General features: G+C 46.3%; 2 protein-coding genes across 3 annotated transcripts in view; one reads left to right on the top strand and one right to left on the bottom strand.

Moving 5' to 3' along the window:
* LOC147122354 (heparan sulfate 2-O-sulfotransferase 1) overlaps positions 1-15,220 on the top strand; it is a 299,256-nt gene that overhangs the window by 70,412 nt on the left and 213,624 nt on the right. The window lies entirely within an intron of this gene.
* Positions 1-15,220, bottom strand: part of selenof (selenoprotein F) — an 80,727-nt gene that overhangs the window by 59,873 nt on the left and 5,634 nt on the right. Inside the window, exon 2 of the mRNA XM_085983431.1 lies at positions 822-989. Coding sequence (XP_085839557.1) covers positions 822-989 — 168 coding nt within the window. The remainder of the gene's footprint in view (positions 1-821; positions 990-15,220) is intronic.

Below are 15,220 nucleotides of genomic sequence, written 5' to 3'. Positions count from 1 at the left end.
ATCACCAGATTTTAATCAAGCTCCTTAAACAAAAATGTTCTGTTTCATTTTATAGATAATACACCAACTTTACAGGGTTCAAACCTGATAATGTCAAGAAGGTGGACTTATTCACTGGACTTTAAATTACGCCCAACACAAAAGCTACATTGTTAATGACTCATTCATTCCCGCTCATTCCCCCCACCCTGTGATTATATATATATTTTTTTTAAGTGGAAATGATCTCCGTGTAAACAACAAATTTGACATTCATTCTCAGCGATGAGCTGGAATCTTCACTGTGCTTAGAGCTTAACAATGGAAAACCGCAAAATGATGCACCAATACCGAAGAACATATCCTGCTGACATATCCATCACCATAAATAGTACTTGGTGTCAGATATAAATATTTCAGAATGCATACACTAATTTCCTATTTACTTTGTGGGTCTTTCAATAGTTTATCTCAACAAAGCATCCAATGTGTCATCATGGCACTTTCACCACTAATGGTTTGCAAAATACATCACAAATCACTTTCAAATTCACTGTACATAGAAACATAGAACATCGGAGCAGGAGTAGGCCATTCGGCCCCTCGAGCCTGCTCCGCCATTTAATGAGATCATGGCGGATCATCCAAATTCAGTACCCGGTCCCTGCCTTCTCCCCATATCCCTTGATCCCTTTAGCCTTAAGAAATATATCTAACTCCTTCTTGAATATATAAGTACGTAAAGTTTGTTTAAAAAGTTGAAATGCTGATCGCGTCCAACACTACTAAAGAATTTCGATTAGCCTGTTTATAATAGTACTTGATTAAAAAAAAAGCAATACCTTTTTAGTTTCTAGCTGGGCCTCCTCTTGGCAACATTGTCTGCAGTATGGGTCCAGCTGGTTGAGACTGAACTGACCAAGAAGGTCACAAGAACTGCAGAGCAAGTTACTGGAAAAGCCAAGTTCTCGACAGGCTTCGGATGAGAGATCTGCACCACACACAGCTATCTGAAAACAGAAAACAAGGACATATGGCTATATTGTCAATCAACTGGAAATGGAAAATGCACTGTGTGTTAGTGAGGTAAAAACATACTAGATTACACACCGGAATTAAAGTGATAAAACTAAAGAGCCACACTGAAAAACGCATTTCTGCTATTGATCTACAAAACTACATCAACAGTCTGTATAAATTATATTCATAAAAAGCGAACCTGGGCAACATTCAGGCTTGGCCCGATAAGTGCCAAGCAATGACCACCCCAAACAAGAGAGCCGAACCATCGCTACTCAACATTCAACAACAACAACTTGTATTAATATAGCACCTCTAACGTAGTAAAACGTCCCAAGGCGCTTCACAGGAGTATTAAAAGACAAAAACATTTGACACCGAGCCACATAAGGAGAAATTAGGGTAGGTGACCAAAAGCTTGGTCAAAGAGGTAGGTTTTAAGGAGCGTCTTAAAAGGAGGAAAGAGAGGTAGCGAGGCGGAGAGGTTTAGGCAGGCAATTCCAGAGCTTAGGGCCTAGGCAACAGAAGGCACGGCCACCAATGGTTGAGCGATTATAATCAGGGATGCTCAAGGGGGCAGAATTAGATTAGCGCAGGCATCTCGGTGGGTTGTGGGGCTGAAGGAGATTAGAGATAGGGAGGGGTGAGGCCATGGAGGGATTTGAAAACAAGGATGAGAATTTTGAATTCGACGCGTTGCTTAACCGGGAGCCAATGTAGGTCAGCGAGCACAGGGGTGATGGGTGAACGGGACTTGGTGCGAGTTTTGAATGACCTCAAGTTTACGTAGGGTAGAATGTGGGAGGCCAGCCAGGAGTGCGTTGGAATAGTCAAGTCTAGAGGTAACAAAGCCATGGATGAGGGTTTCAGCAGCGGGTGAGCAGAGACAAGGGCGGAGACGGGCGATGTTACAGAGGTGGAAATAAGTGGTCTTTGTTATGCTGCGGATATCTGGTCGGAAGCTCATTTCAGGGTCAAATATGACACCAAGGTTGCGAACAGTGTGGTTCAGACTCAGACAGATGTTAGGGAGAGGGATGGGAATGGAGTTTGTGGCGGGGACCAAAGACAATGGCTTCGGTCTTCCCAATATTTAATTGGAGAAAATTTCTGCTCATCCAGAACTCGATGTCAGACAAGCAGTCAGACAATTTAGAGACTGTGGAGGGTTTGAGAGAAGTGGTAGTGAGGTAGAGCTGGGTGTTGTCAGCGTACGATGAGAAATAGGAGGGGGCCCAAGGATAGATCCTTGGGGACACCACAGGTAACGATGCGGGAGCGGGAAGAGAAGCCGTTGCAGGTGACTCTCTGGCTACGATTAGATCGATAAGAATGGAACCAGGCGAGTGCAGTCCCACCCAGCTGGATGACGGTGGAGGTGTGTTGGAGAAGGATGGAGTGGTGAACTGTGTCAAAGGCTGCAGACAAGTCAAGAATGACGAGGAGGGATAGTTTACCTTTGTCACAGTCACAAAGGATGTCATTTGTGACTTTGATGAGAGCTGTTTTGGTACTGTGGCAGGGGCGGAAACCTGATTGGAAGGATTCAAACATGAAATTGGGGGAAAGATGGGCACGGATTTGGGAGGTGACATGTCCAAACACTCGAGAGGAAAGGGAGGTTGGAGATGGGGCGGCAGTTTGCAAGGACGGAGGGATCAAGGTTTGTTTTTTTGAGGAGAGGGGTGATGATGGCAGATTTGAGGGAGAAGGGGACAGTACCTGAGGAGAGAGAACCATTAACAATGTCAGATAACATGGGAGCCAGAAAAGGAAGTTGGGTGGTCAGCGGTTTGGTGGGAATAGGGTAGAGGGAGCAGGAAGTGAGTCTCATGGACAAGGTGAGCACGGAGAGGTCATGAGGGGAGATCGGAGAGAAACTGGAGAAAGATGTGAGTTCAGGGCGAGGGCAGGGGGGAACCTTAGAGGAAGTTTGGCCCGGTGGGCTAGGGGAAGGAAGGGAAGTGGCAGAGGCAGCTGAACGGATGTTCTCAATCTTAGAAGCAAAGAAGTCCATGAGCTCCTCACACTTGAGGAGCTCGGAGGTGAGGGTGGAGGAGAAAGGGGAGAGGGGTTTAAGAAGACGATTAGTAGTAGAGAATAGGAGGCAGGGTTTATCTTTGCATTCCAAAATGATTCTGGAATAGTAAGTAATTTTGGCAGACGAGAGCAGGACCCGATAGTGCTTTATGTGGTCCAGCCAGATCTGGCGGTGAATGGCTAAACCAGTTGTCCGCCATATCCGTTCAAGTCTGCGTCCCTTGGACTCAATGGAGCACAGATGAGGGCCGTACCAGGGGGAGCGGCCAGGGTGAGAGAGAGTGTAATTGTTTTAATAGGGACTAGGCTATCAAAGGTGGTGATGGGGGTGTGGTTGAGCAGATCGGTAGCTGCAGAAATGTCATGGTGAATGGAGGACCAAAGGCTGGATAGTTGGGATTTCATAAGTGCAGTTGTAGGAGAAATGGGAGAGAGTTTTTTCCAGGGACGGACACAAAAGGAAGTAGGGTTGGGGGTGGAAAGCGATACGAGGAAGTGGTCAGAGATGGCCTTATCTGCGATTGACACGATGGGAGTAGTGAGGCCACGAGACATGGCAAGGTCGAGGGGGTGGCCGTGAATGTGGGTTGGGGACTTTACATGGAGGGAGAGATTAAGGGAGGATAGGAGACTAGTGAACTCAGAGGAGAGAGAGCATGATGAATTGAGATGGAGGTTGAAATCACCGAGAATGAAAAGTTGTTCGGTGCCGAGGTTGAGGGAGGAGAACAGTGAAGATATCTCGGTAATAAAAATTTGATGGTACTTGGGTGGGCGGTAGAGAACGAGAATTTTAAACGAGAGGCGAGAGGAGTGGAATAAGGGGAGCTGCTCAAAGGAGGAGAAAGTGCCGGAGGAGTAGAGGGACAGACCAAGCTGTGATTTGGTGATGAAAGCCACACCACCACCCCTGCGGTCTGAGCCGGGCAAGTGGTGGAAGGTATAGCCAGGCGGGGAGGCTTCATTTAAGGGTAAGGTGTCATCACCCTTCAACCAAGTTTCTGTCAGGGCCACGATGTCGATGTGATCATCCACGATAAGGGCCTTGTTCACAAGTGAACGGACATTCGGAAGGGAGATGCAGAGAGGGTTGGTGATGGCTGCCCCACTGCCAGCGTCCACAGGGTCAGCGCTGGGGGTGGGGGGAGATGAGTTGGACGGGGAGGAGACTGGCAAGATTTGCCCCCAGTGGGCACGCTGGGTGGGAAGGTCGCCGAAGAGAGCAGGATGGGACAGTTGGGGTTGCTGCTCGTAAGGCAGCGACAAGTGCCTCGATGGGCCCTTTGTAGGATGCCAAGGGCGGCACAGAGGGAAGCTGTGGGCTTATCCAAGCCTGGGACGGCGGCAGGAGAGTAGGAAGGTCGAAGAGTAATGAAGCATTGGGGTAGGCATTTGGAAGGGCTGAGTATCAGAGAGGAGAGATGAAAGGAGGCACGACGACAGGGGAGAGCGGTCAGGGAGGGATAGAGAGAAAGGAAAAGAGGGGGAAAAAGTGGAAAAGTATTGCAAGGCTCAGGTCCAGAGCGGCAGCCAAGTGCGCACGCGAATGGACATGGGAAAAGCTCAGGTTACATAGGCCTGTTTAAATGTAATAATTAATGGAATACATATTTCCTGGCAGCAGGGAAAAGGTCGGGGACAATAGTAGGGAGACCAGGGTCAAAGTTAGAGGTCCCATGGAAGGACAAAGCCGACGTAAGCAGGATGGGGCCGGTACGGAGCATACGTGAACCACTGTCCAAAGCAGGCGAGTGAAGTCCAGAAACTATTTGAAGGGTAGAGTTTGAGGATGGAGGTTGTTGCTGTAGGAATGAGAGTCGGTAGCGGTGCAGAAAGATGACGGCTAAATTGACCCAAGTTGGAAGTCACCGTAGATCAAAGCGGTGGAGAAAAAATAAGACCACAAGCCAGCGACCTGCAAAGCTGAAAACCAGTAGAAGGGATCATCGGACAGCAAGAGAAAACAACAGCCGCTACCTACAAGCCAGCAGAGCTGAAAAACCAGTAGAACCAGTTTAGCAGAGATACAGCCGCATTTAAAGATAAAAAATCTTTTAGCTGCAGAGATAGAGACGTAACAGGCAAGTCTTAGTATAATCCAGTATAGTCCAGTGCAGAAACGTAGTGCAAATCCAGTGTAGTTCAAAGCAGAAACGTAGTGTAGATGTCTGGAGAAGTCCAGGAGGTCGGAAACCAATTTGACAAAAGAATTCCGCAGCACAAGACTTGAAGTGACTGAAAAGCAGAGCAACGCTGCAGTTGCTGAGTCAAACAGTGTAGTCAACATAACAACAGAAAATGCTGGAAAAACTCAGCAGGTCAGGCAACATCTGTGGAGAGAAATTTGAGTTGACGTTTCGGGTTGGACCCTTCTTCAAAACTGGAAAGAAAAGAAACTAGATCGAAGGCAGGGCTGCGATCGGACAAAAGAATAAAAGAAACAAAAGTAAAAGAGATTAGAAGCTAGACGAGATGGCAATAGGCTGGGATTAGGTGTAAAGTGTACTGGCAGGGCAAGAGATAGCTGCCAGGTGTGAGAGAGAAAAACGGACGTTGCCTGACCTGCTGAGTTTTTCCAGCATTTTCTGTTGTTATTTCGGATTTCCAACATCTGCAGTATTTTGCTATCGTACTAGTGTAGTCAACAAAGTCCTGTTCGCGAGGAATCCAGTGACGAAGGTCAAGTTTCAGCAGAGTTCCGGCAGTTGAAAGAGCTCAGTGAGAACAAAGAAATGTCAGGGGATGGGCAGTGGACTCTGCAAGGGGAGCTTTAAACTTGTAGGATAGCAAAATACTGCAGATGCTGGAAATCCGAAATAACAACAGAAAATGCTGGAAAAACTCAGCAGGCCAGGCAACATCCGTGGAGAGAAATTAAAGAGTCGATGTTTCGGGTCGAAACCCTTCTTCAAAACTGGAAAGGAAAGGAAATAGATCGAAAGGAGGGCTGGGGAGGGAGCAAAAGAAGCGAATAGACATTAAGAGGTATTCAAAACGAGACGAGATGGTGATAGGACTCGTAAAGAGACAAAAGACGGCTCAGATTAGGTGTGAAATGTACTGGCAGAATGAGAGACAGCTGCCATGTAAAAAAAAGGGGGGGGGGGGGGGGGAGGGAAAACCCAAAACAAAGGGGTGGGGAAAAATAAAAGTAAAAATGTAATAGGGGCCAAGGTTATGATCTGAAATTGTTGAACTCGATATTGAGTCCGGAAGGCTGCAAAGTGCCTAATCGGAAGATGAGGTGCTGTTCCTCGAGTTTACGTTGAGATTCCGTGGAACAATGCAAGAGGCCAAGGACGGTGAGGTCCGAGTGGGAGTGAAGCGGAGAATTAAAGTGACAGGAAGCTCGGGATCACCCTTACGGACTGAACGGAGGTGTTCCGCAAAGCGGTCACCCAATCTGCGTTTGGTCTCCCCAATGTAGAGGAGACCGCATCGTGAGCAGCGAATACAGTATACTAGATTGCAAGAAGTACAAGTAAATCGCTGTTTCACCTGGAAGGGGTGTTTGGGGCCCTGGACAGTGGGAAAGGGGGAGGTATAGGGGCAGCTGTTACATCTCCTGCGCTTGCACGGGAAGGTGCCAGGCAAAGGGGAAGGGGTGCTGGGGGTGATAGAGGAGTGGACTAGGGTGTCTCGGAGGGAGCGGTCCCTACGGAATGCTGAAAGGGGAGGGGAAGATGCATTTGGTAGTGGCATCATTTTGGAGGTAGCGGAAATGGCAGAGGATGATCCGTTGAATGTGGAGGCTGGTGGGGTGAAAGGTGAGGACAAGGGGAACCCTATCGTGGTTCCGGAAGGGAGGGGCAGGGGTGAGGGCAGAAGTGCGGGAGATAGAACGGACACGGTCGAGGGCCGTGTCAACCACGGTAGAGGGGAATCCTCGGTTGAGGAAAAAGGAAGACATGTCGGAAGCACTGGTGTGGAAGGGGGCATCGTCGGAGCAGATGCGGCGGAGATGGAGAAACTGGGAGAATGGAATAGAGTCCTTACAGGAGGCGGGGTGGGAGGAAGTGTAGTCCAGGTAGCTGTGGGAGTCAGTGGGCTTGTAGTGAATGTTGGTCAATAACCTATCCCCAGAGATGGAGACGGAGAAGTCGAGGAAGGGAAGAGTCAGAGATGGACCATGTGAAGGTGAGGGAAGGGTGGAAATTGGAGGCAAAGTGAATGAAACTGTCTAGTTCAGGGCGAGAGCAGGAAATGGCACCGATACAGTCATCAATGTATCGGAAAAAGAGGCGAGGGAGGGGACTTGAGTAGGACTGGAACAAAGAGTGTTCCACATATCCCACGAAAAGGCAGGCCTAGCTAGGACCCATGCGGTACCCATAGCAACACCTTTGATTTGGAGGAAATGAGTGGAGTTAAAGGAGAAGTTGTTCAATGTGAGAACAAGTTCAGCCAGGCGGAGGAGGGTGGTGGTGGATGGGGACTGGTCGGGCTTCTGTACAAGGAAGAAGCGGAGCGCCCTCAGGCCATCCTGGTGGGGGATGGAGGTGTAGAGGGATTGTACGTCCATGGTGAAAAGGAAGCGGTTGGGGCCAGGAAACTGGAAACTGTTAAAGTGGCAGAGGGCGTCCGAAGAGTCGCGGGTGTAGGTGGGAAGAGACTGGACAAGGGGAGAAAAGATAGAGTCGAGATAGGAAGAGATAAGTTCGGTGGGGCAAGAACAGGCTGAAACGATGGGTCTACCAGGGCAGTCCTGTTTGTGGATCTTGGGGAGGAGGTAGAAGCGGGCTGTGCGGGGTTGGGGAACTATGAGGTTGGTGGCCGCGGGGGGGGGGAAGATCTCCAGAGGAGATGAGGTCAGTGACAGTCTTGGAAACGGTGGTTTGATGTTCGGTAGTGGGGTCATGGTCCAGGTGGAGGTCGGAGGTGGTGTCGGAGAGTTGGCGTTCAGCTTCCGCTAGGTAGAGGTCAGCTGTAAAACTTGTAGTTTGGGCTGAAATGCCTTCACTATCAGAGGCAGCGTATCTTAAGCAAAGGAGGAGAGGAGAGGAGATTGGGGGAAGAAAGGGCAATGGATGACCATGGATCCAGTTGAAGGAAAGAGCAGCTCAGAAAGGAGCTACCAGCCCAAGAGCCATCTTGGAGCACACAGTGATTGATAATGATAATTCAATGGCATTATCATCGCCAAAGCTGTCCACCATCAACATCCTGGGGGGTCATCATTAACCAAAAGCTCAGCTGAACCAGCCACATAAATACTGTGGCTACTACAGCAGGTCAGAGGTTGGATATTCTATGGCGAGTGGCTCACCTCTTGATTCCCCAAAGGCTCTCCACTACCTATAAGGCTCAAGTCAAGAATGTGATTGAATGCTCTCCACTTGCCTGGATGCGTGCAGCTAAAGCATCACTCAATAAATGCATTACCATCCAGGACAAAACAGTCGCTTGATTGGCACTCCATCCACCATCTTAAACATCCAGCCAGCTTGTTTCTGGATGGTGAAACAGGAGGGCCAAATGGGCTTCTTCATTCGCAATTATCTTGCGATTGCAAAAGGAAGCTGTACATCTTGTGAACTATGTCAGCTTGTTTATTGCACAGGCAATACCATAAGTCAATGAACAGATTTAAGCATAAAGCTATTGCTTGTAGCTTAGAATGAAGTCCTTCGGTATATCAAAAAGGAGTTACATCCAATCTCCAATCAAAAGAACATTGTATGCAAGCTGAAAACCAGAATATGTAGCTTCAAAAATCTGGCATAGCGTGCAGGTTGGAAGGAAGGAATATTCGCTCCAACTCATCACAAGTGATCAAGGACATGTTTACACAACTAGCATCATTCAAAATTCTTATGGTGCTTTATCCCCTATACCAAGACTGGTGTCTTCCCAAATTTATACTGGCCCAGTAATTTCTGTCCCAACGCGTGAGTACGGACGGGGTACTCGCGCGTGGGCCCGGAGGAATTGCCGGTTTTCAGCATGCACAGCGCATGCGGGGAAAACCGGCATTTCCTCTCCTCTGACCCAAGGGGTTAAGAGGCAGAACGCGTACGACGTATCAGGCAGCGCGTGCGTGCTGAATATTCCATTTTTTGTAAAGAGTTGCCCGTGTGCAAAGGCCTCCAGTTTTTACGCTTGAAAATACCAGACGTAAGTATTTAGTTTTACAGGTAAGTGGTCTATTAATACAATTTAGAATTACAATTTTTTCCACAGGTTTATTATTTTTAAAGAATTTACAGTAAGGTAAGTGTATTTTTAGACCCTATTTGTTAAAATTTTTTTTTTTTTTAAATTTGATTAATTGTTTAAAATAGTTTTTTTTTTACAGTTATTCATAGTTCATTTATTTAGTGGGTTTTTTTTAACTTTTATTTGTAGTTTAAGTGCTGTTTTGGGCGCCCTGAGTTTTCATGAGTTTGACAGTTCTTACTATCAAACTCATGAATGAACTTTTGCAACCTCCCATTGGTTGCCCAGTGCCCACGTGATCCCAGCCGGCTCATCAAAATAACTATGCTTTAATTCTGTTTAAAACTACTTTACATTCTTCAAAATAATTTAAAAGTATTTAAAACTTTATAAAAGTTACCTAAAGATTAATAAAAATACAAAAAATGTCTTTAAAATGCTGCTCTGCATGTGGAATTGCTTTGCAGCTTGTGTTAAAAATTGGGGGCGTGGCCTATGTTAAGGAGACCTCAAGGGGCGTGTCAAACTTAGACTCCGCGCTCGAGGCTTCGCGCTGGCTGCACTCCTGGGCGGCGTGACGTCAGACGCTGCCCGGGAGTAATCAACTGAAAACAGGAATTGCAAGCGTCCCGGGAGCCGAACGGCAGGTGCGCCGGGTAAGTGCTCATCGGGGGCTTGCATGCGCGGCAAGCCCCCGAGCCTAATTTCTGGGCCATTGTGCTTTGTCCTAATAGCACAGAATTAGTTGACATGCAATAGGTTTTCACAGGACAAGCAAAAAAGCTTGCAAGGATTAAAACTCGATGGTTCATCCAATATTATATATTTGCAAACAGGTTAAAACCAGCCATGTAAGATGCACATTTTGTATTCTGGAGAGGAGCAACCAGATTCCCACCGTTTGCATGCTACACTTCAGTTTGTAACAGCTGACAGTTCTGTGGCAAACCCAATTAGAAGTGACTGGGTCACCGGGTAAGAAATACATTTTCAGAACTGTCATTGTTGGAGAAAGCAGAGAGATTTATGATCAACAAGAGTGACACCGATTGGAAGCACGTTAAAATATATTTTATTTTAATACTGTTGTACAAGGAGGTTTGATTTTTAAAAAAAAATCCATTATAAACGTGTGCTGTTCCAAAGGAGTGACAGTTGGCAGCTTATTATAAATGGCGGGAGTTCCAGCTATTGTGACTTTTAGTTTCCCTATCAGCAGATCACAATTTCTTACCATTGGTAAAAGGTCTCAAAAGGATCGAGCTGCCCCTGTCTGCCTCTATGTAACCGAGACTATAAGGGTTTTAAAAACTAGAATACTAAAATAATTCTTCACAGAGATAATCCAAATAATATATTTAATTGAGCAGTTCTGTACTCATGAACATATTTAAAAAGGAAGAAGTTTTTCAACTTCATATGAACATACACATACATCAGTGTTTCATTGGCTGTAAAGCAGTTTGGGACATCTTGAGGTCATGAAAGGCACTATAAAGGCAGTGAGATTTAAGGTAGTCATGGAAAAAGACAAAGATGGACCGGAAATAAAGTTTCTAAATTGGGGGAAGGCCGATTTTAATATGATAAGGCAGGATCTGGCCAAAATGGACTGGGATCAGCTACTTGTAGGAAAATCCATATCAGAGCAAAGGGAGTCTTTCAGAAAGGAAATAGAAAGAGTACAATGCCAACATGCTCCCGTACAGGTCAAAGGTGGGACCAACAAGCCCACGGAACCCTGGATGTCAAGGGATATACAAGAATGGATTAGGAAAAAAAGGGAGGCTTTTGGCAGATACAAAGGACTAAAAACAGTGGAAGCCCTAGGAGTATAGAAAGTGCAGGAGGGTACTTAAAAAAGAAATTAGGAGAGCGAAGAGGGGACATGCAAAAACACTGGTGGGCAAAATAAAGGAAAATCCCAAGGTGTTTTATAAGTATATTAAAGGCCCATTAGGGACCAAAGTGGCAATGTGTGTGCAGAGCTGGAAGATGTAGGTGAGGTTTTAAATGAATATTTTGCATCTGTGTTCACTATGGAGAAGGGTGATGTAGGCATAGAAATCAGGAGGGGGATTGAGATATAATTGAACAAATTAGTATTGAGAGGGAGGAGATACTCACGGTTTTAGCGGGCTTAAAAGTGGATAAATCCCCAGGCCCTGACGGGATGTATCCCAGGCTGCTGTGAGGCAAGGGAGGAGATTGCAGGGGCTCTGACACAAATTTTCAGAACCTCTCTGGCCACAGGGGAGGTGCCAGAGGACTGGAGGATAGCTAACGTAGTACCATTGGTCAAGAAGGGTAGTAGGGATAAACCAGGGAATTACAGGCCAGTGAGCCTAACATCAGTGGTAGGGAAATTATTGGAAAAAATTCTGAGGGACAAAATTAGTCTCCACTTGGAGAGGCAGGGATTAATCAGGGATAGTCAGTATGGCTTTGTCAGGGGGAGATCATGTCTGACCAATTTGACTGAATTTTGAGGGGATGACTAGGTGTGTGGATGAGGGTAGTGCAGTTGATGTGGTATACATAGATTTCAGTAAGGCTTTTGACAAAGTCCCACATGGGAGACTTCTGGTCAAGAAGGTAAGAGCCCATGGGATCCAGGGCAATTTGGCACATTGGATCCAAAATTGGCTTAGTAGCAGGAGGCAGAGGGTGATGGTCGAAGGTTGTTTTTGTGACTGGAAGCCTGTGTCCAGTGGTGTACTGCAGGGATTGGTGCTGGGTCCTTTGCTGTTTGTAGTGTGCATTAATGATTTAGATATGAATGTAGGAGGTATGATCAGTAAGTTTGCAGATGACACAAAAATTGGTGGAGTGGTAAATAGTGAGGAGGGAAGCCTCAGGCTATAGGACGATAGACAGGTTGGTTAGATGGGCAGAACAGTGGCAAATGAAATTTAACCCTGAAAAGTGTGAGGTGATGCATTTTGGGAGGACTAACAAGGCAAGGGAATACATAATGAATGGTAGGATCCTAGGAAGGACAGAGGATCAGAGGGACCTTGGTGTGCATGGACATAGATCCCTGAAGACAGCAGGACAATTAGAGAAGGTGGTTAAAAAGGCATATGGGATACTTGCCTTCATTAGCCGAGGCATAGAATATAGGAGCAGGGAGGTTGTGATGGAGCTGTACAAAACGTTAGTTAGGCCACAGCTGGAATACTGTGTGCAGTTCTGGTCGCCACACTATAGGAAGGATGTGATTGCATTGGAGAGGGTGCAGAGGGGATTCACCAGGATGTTACCTGGGCTGGAGCGCTTCAGCTATGAAGAGAGACTGGACAGGCTGGGGTTGTTTTCCTTAGAGCAGAGAAGACTGAGGGGGGACCTGATTGAGGTGTACAAAATTATGAGGGGCATAGATAGGGTAGATAGCAAGGAACTTTTCCCCTTAGTAGAGGGGTCAATAACCAGGGGGCATAGTTTCAAGGTAAGGGGCAGGAGGTTTAGCGGGGATTTGAGGAAAAACTTTTTCACCCAGAGGGTGGTTGGAATCTGGAGCTCACTGCCTGAAAGGGTGGTAGAGGCAGGAACCCTCACAACATTCAAGAAGCATAGCATACAAGGCTACGGAGCAAGTGCTGGAAAATGGGATTAGAAGAGACAGGGCTCGATGGCCGGCGCGGGCACGATAGGCCGAAGGGCCCCTTGCTGTATAACTCTATGACTCTATAAATGCAAGCCTTTTCCTTTCGTTTTGATAGGAGAATCAAAGTTATTAATCTAAGAATAGTAGCCGCAGGCCAGTGGCTGCAGCCATGGGCATTAAATGTAGACAATGGCACAGGACTGCAATTGAAATTGCAGTTCTGTATTTTCCTTGTTTATGCAAGCCTATAGGTTTGAGAGAACTAAAGGGCTTTGAGAGAATATTAAGCAAAGTGACCAGCACAGAAACTGCATTTAAATAGAGCTAAGTGGCAGGCCTCACTATTCATTGGCAGAAGTCCAGCTCATTTTCAGTCCCTCCCTCGTTTCACAAAACTGCCCTATACATACTTCGTTTACTGGTCATGCCAGTCAAACAGAAGTGTTCACTGCTCTCTCTAAATGGGCAATGTAATGAAAATCGCCACAAAATTCCAGCAGCAATCATTGCAAATATAATCCACACAGCTTAAAGCACAACAGTTAACTCCAAACGATTTTCCCTTTAATGTAACATGAATCAAATTGGGGTACAACAGTCAGCTTCAACTTCTCAATGGCAAACTTCCAAAGAAATAGGAACATGCTGCACCCCCACCCCTTTCTAACTTCAGTACAGTCGCATAGGCACCAGTAGAATTCCCAACAGTTCACCTAATCGTCTATTCAGGAGTGGGAGTCCAGACAGTCGTGCCAACAGGCCACTTACTTGTTTGTAAACTTCATCAAAATGGAGCAGGATGCTGCTCTCACTCAGCATCCACATGTGCAAACGTTCCAACGGGATTTAGTGGATACAGGAAACTTTTGATTAACCGGCCCCTAAATAACCGGAAATGTCGGTTAACCGGCAAAATTCAGGAGTCGGTTTCAGCTAACTTTTGTACCTTTTATTACTTGCACAGCAACAAATTGAGGAAGGCAAGGGTTTGGCTGCAGCTGTTGCTAAGCTACAGAGACGCTTGCAACTTGTGGACGTTGTTCTGAAGCTGTTGCTAAGCAACAGGATTTGTTGCTTCATACGGAGCGTTCGGTTATCCGGAGTTGTTGCTGAACCGGCACCACGTCGGTCCCGTCCGTGCCGGATACCAGAAAGTTTCCTGTAGTTACCAGGAATGGGAATGCTGGCCGAGTGCCCCACCCTTCTTGGCCAGGGATGCTGAAAATCAAATGTAGTGCCCTAGCACACTGGCGAAGAATTGTTAACTCAGCACAGACCAGGAACTGAAGCAGAGATGTTGTGATCATGGCAGCTGTCCTTCATTCTGCCAGCACCATTCACACTTCATCCAGAGCCAGCCTTTGTTCCTTGAATATCTCTTAAATGTCTCTTAATCTCTCCTGCTTTCTATCCTGTCGCTGACCTTCCCTTTTGTTCTTCCATCCCCTCCCCCTTTTCCCCAGCCCCTGCTTGCTTTAAAATCTATCCCCTTTCCTGTTTTTTTCCAGTTCTGACGAAAGGTCTTCGACCGGAAACGTTAACTCTGTTTCTCTCTCCACGGATGCTGCCTGGCCCGCTGAGTTTTTCCAGCGTTTTCTGTTGTTATTTTTAGAGATGTTGTGATGTTAGTGCAAAATGGTTTTGCCAACAATAAAACAAGGCAGACCAAGACTCCCTGAAGGAGGGAGTCGCACTCTGCTTCAGAGTCTGTTGGCACCAACACATCCAATTTATATTCGAGGTTTAGCATTGGACTGAAGCAGCTTCAGCTTCACACCAACACTAAATTTATGGAGTATGAATGCACTCATACTTAATCCTTTAAGTAATGGGCGACTGGGGCAACAGTCTTTTAAAAGGCAGCCAATCCCATACATCATTCCCTGCCAAACTGACAGACAACCTGTTCTTAAGTAATCAATATAAAAACAAAGAACTTGCATTTATAACTCTTCATTATGTCCTCAGGATGTCTGAAAGTACTTAACAAAAACTTGCATTTATATAGCACCATTAACGTAATAAAACATCCCAAGGTGCTCCACAGCAGCGTTATCACAGCAAATTAATTACTTTTGAAATGCAGTCACCGTTACTGTAAGAAACTACATAGGAAGTAGGTAAAAATGGAGCACACAGTTTGGTCTTATGACTACGAATTCCTGTTGTGTATCCCATCGCTGTTGCTGCTTTGAACCTGTTGGCTAGAGGTCTAGGAAATAACTTTGCCTCTGATGTTTCCTCCTCTCACTACAAGACAGTGACTTCTCTTCAGCACCTGCCATAGAACTAGCAGAGTGGGCAAAAATGGAACTTGTGCTCCCCATTACTGTTGCAGAGCATTGTTGGAGACATCAACGAGTAGACTTTTTTTAAAATATATAAAAAAGGGAACAAAAAAACCCCAACGCCAAATTG

Source organism: Somniosus microcephalus, chromosome 3 (genome assembly GCF_052327205.1).
Source record: "Somniosus microcephalus isolate GS21.2 chromosome 3, FLI_Smic_1.0, whole genome shotgun sequence".
Taxonomy (NCBI): domain Eukaryota; kingdom Metazoa; phylum Chordata; class Chondrichthyes; order Squaliformes; family Somniosidae; genus Somniosus; species Somniosus microcephalus.
The sequence above is the reverse complement of the archived record's forward strand: the minus strand, read 5'-3'. Positions and strand labels throughout refer to the sequence as shown.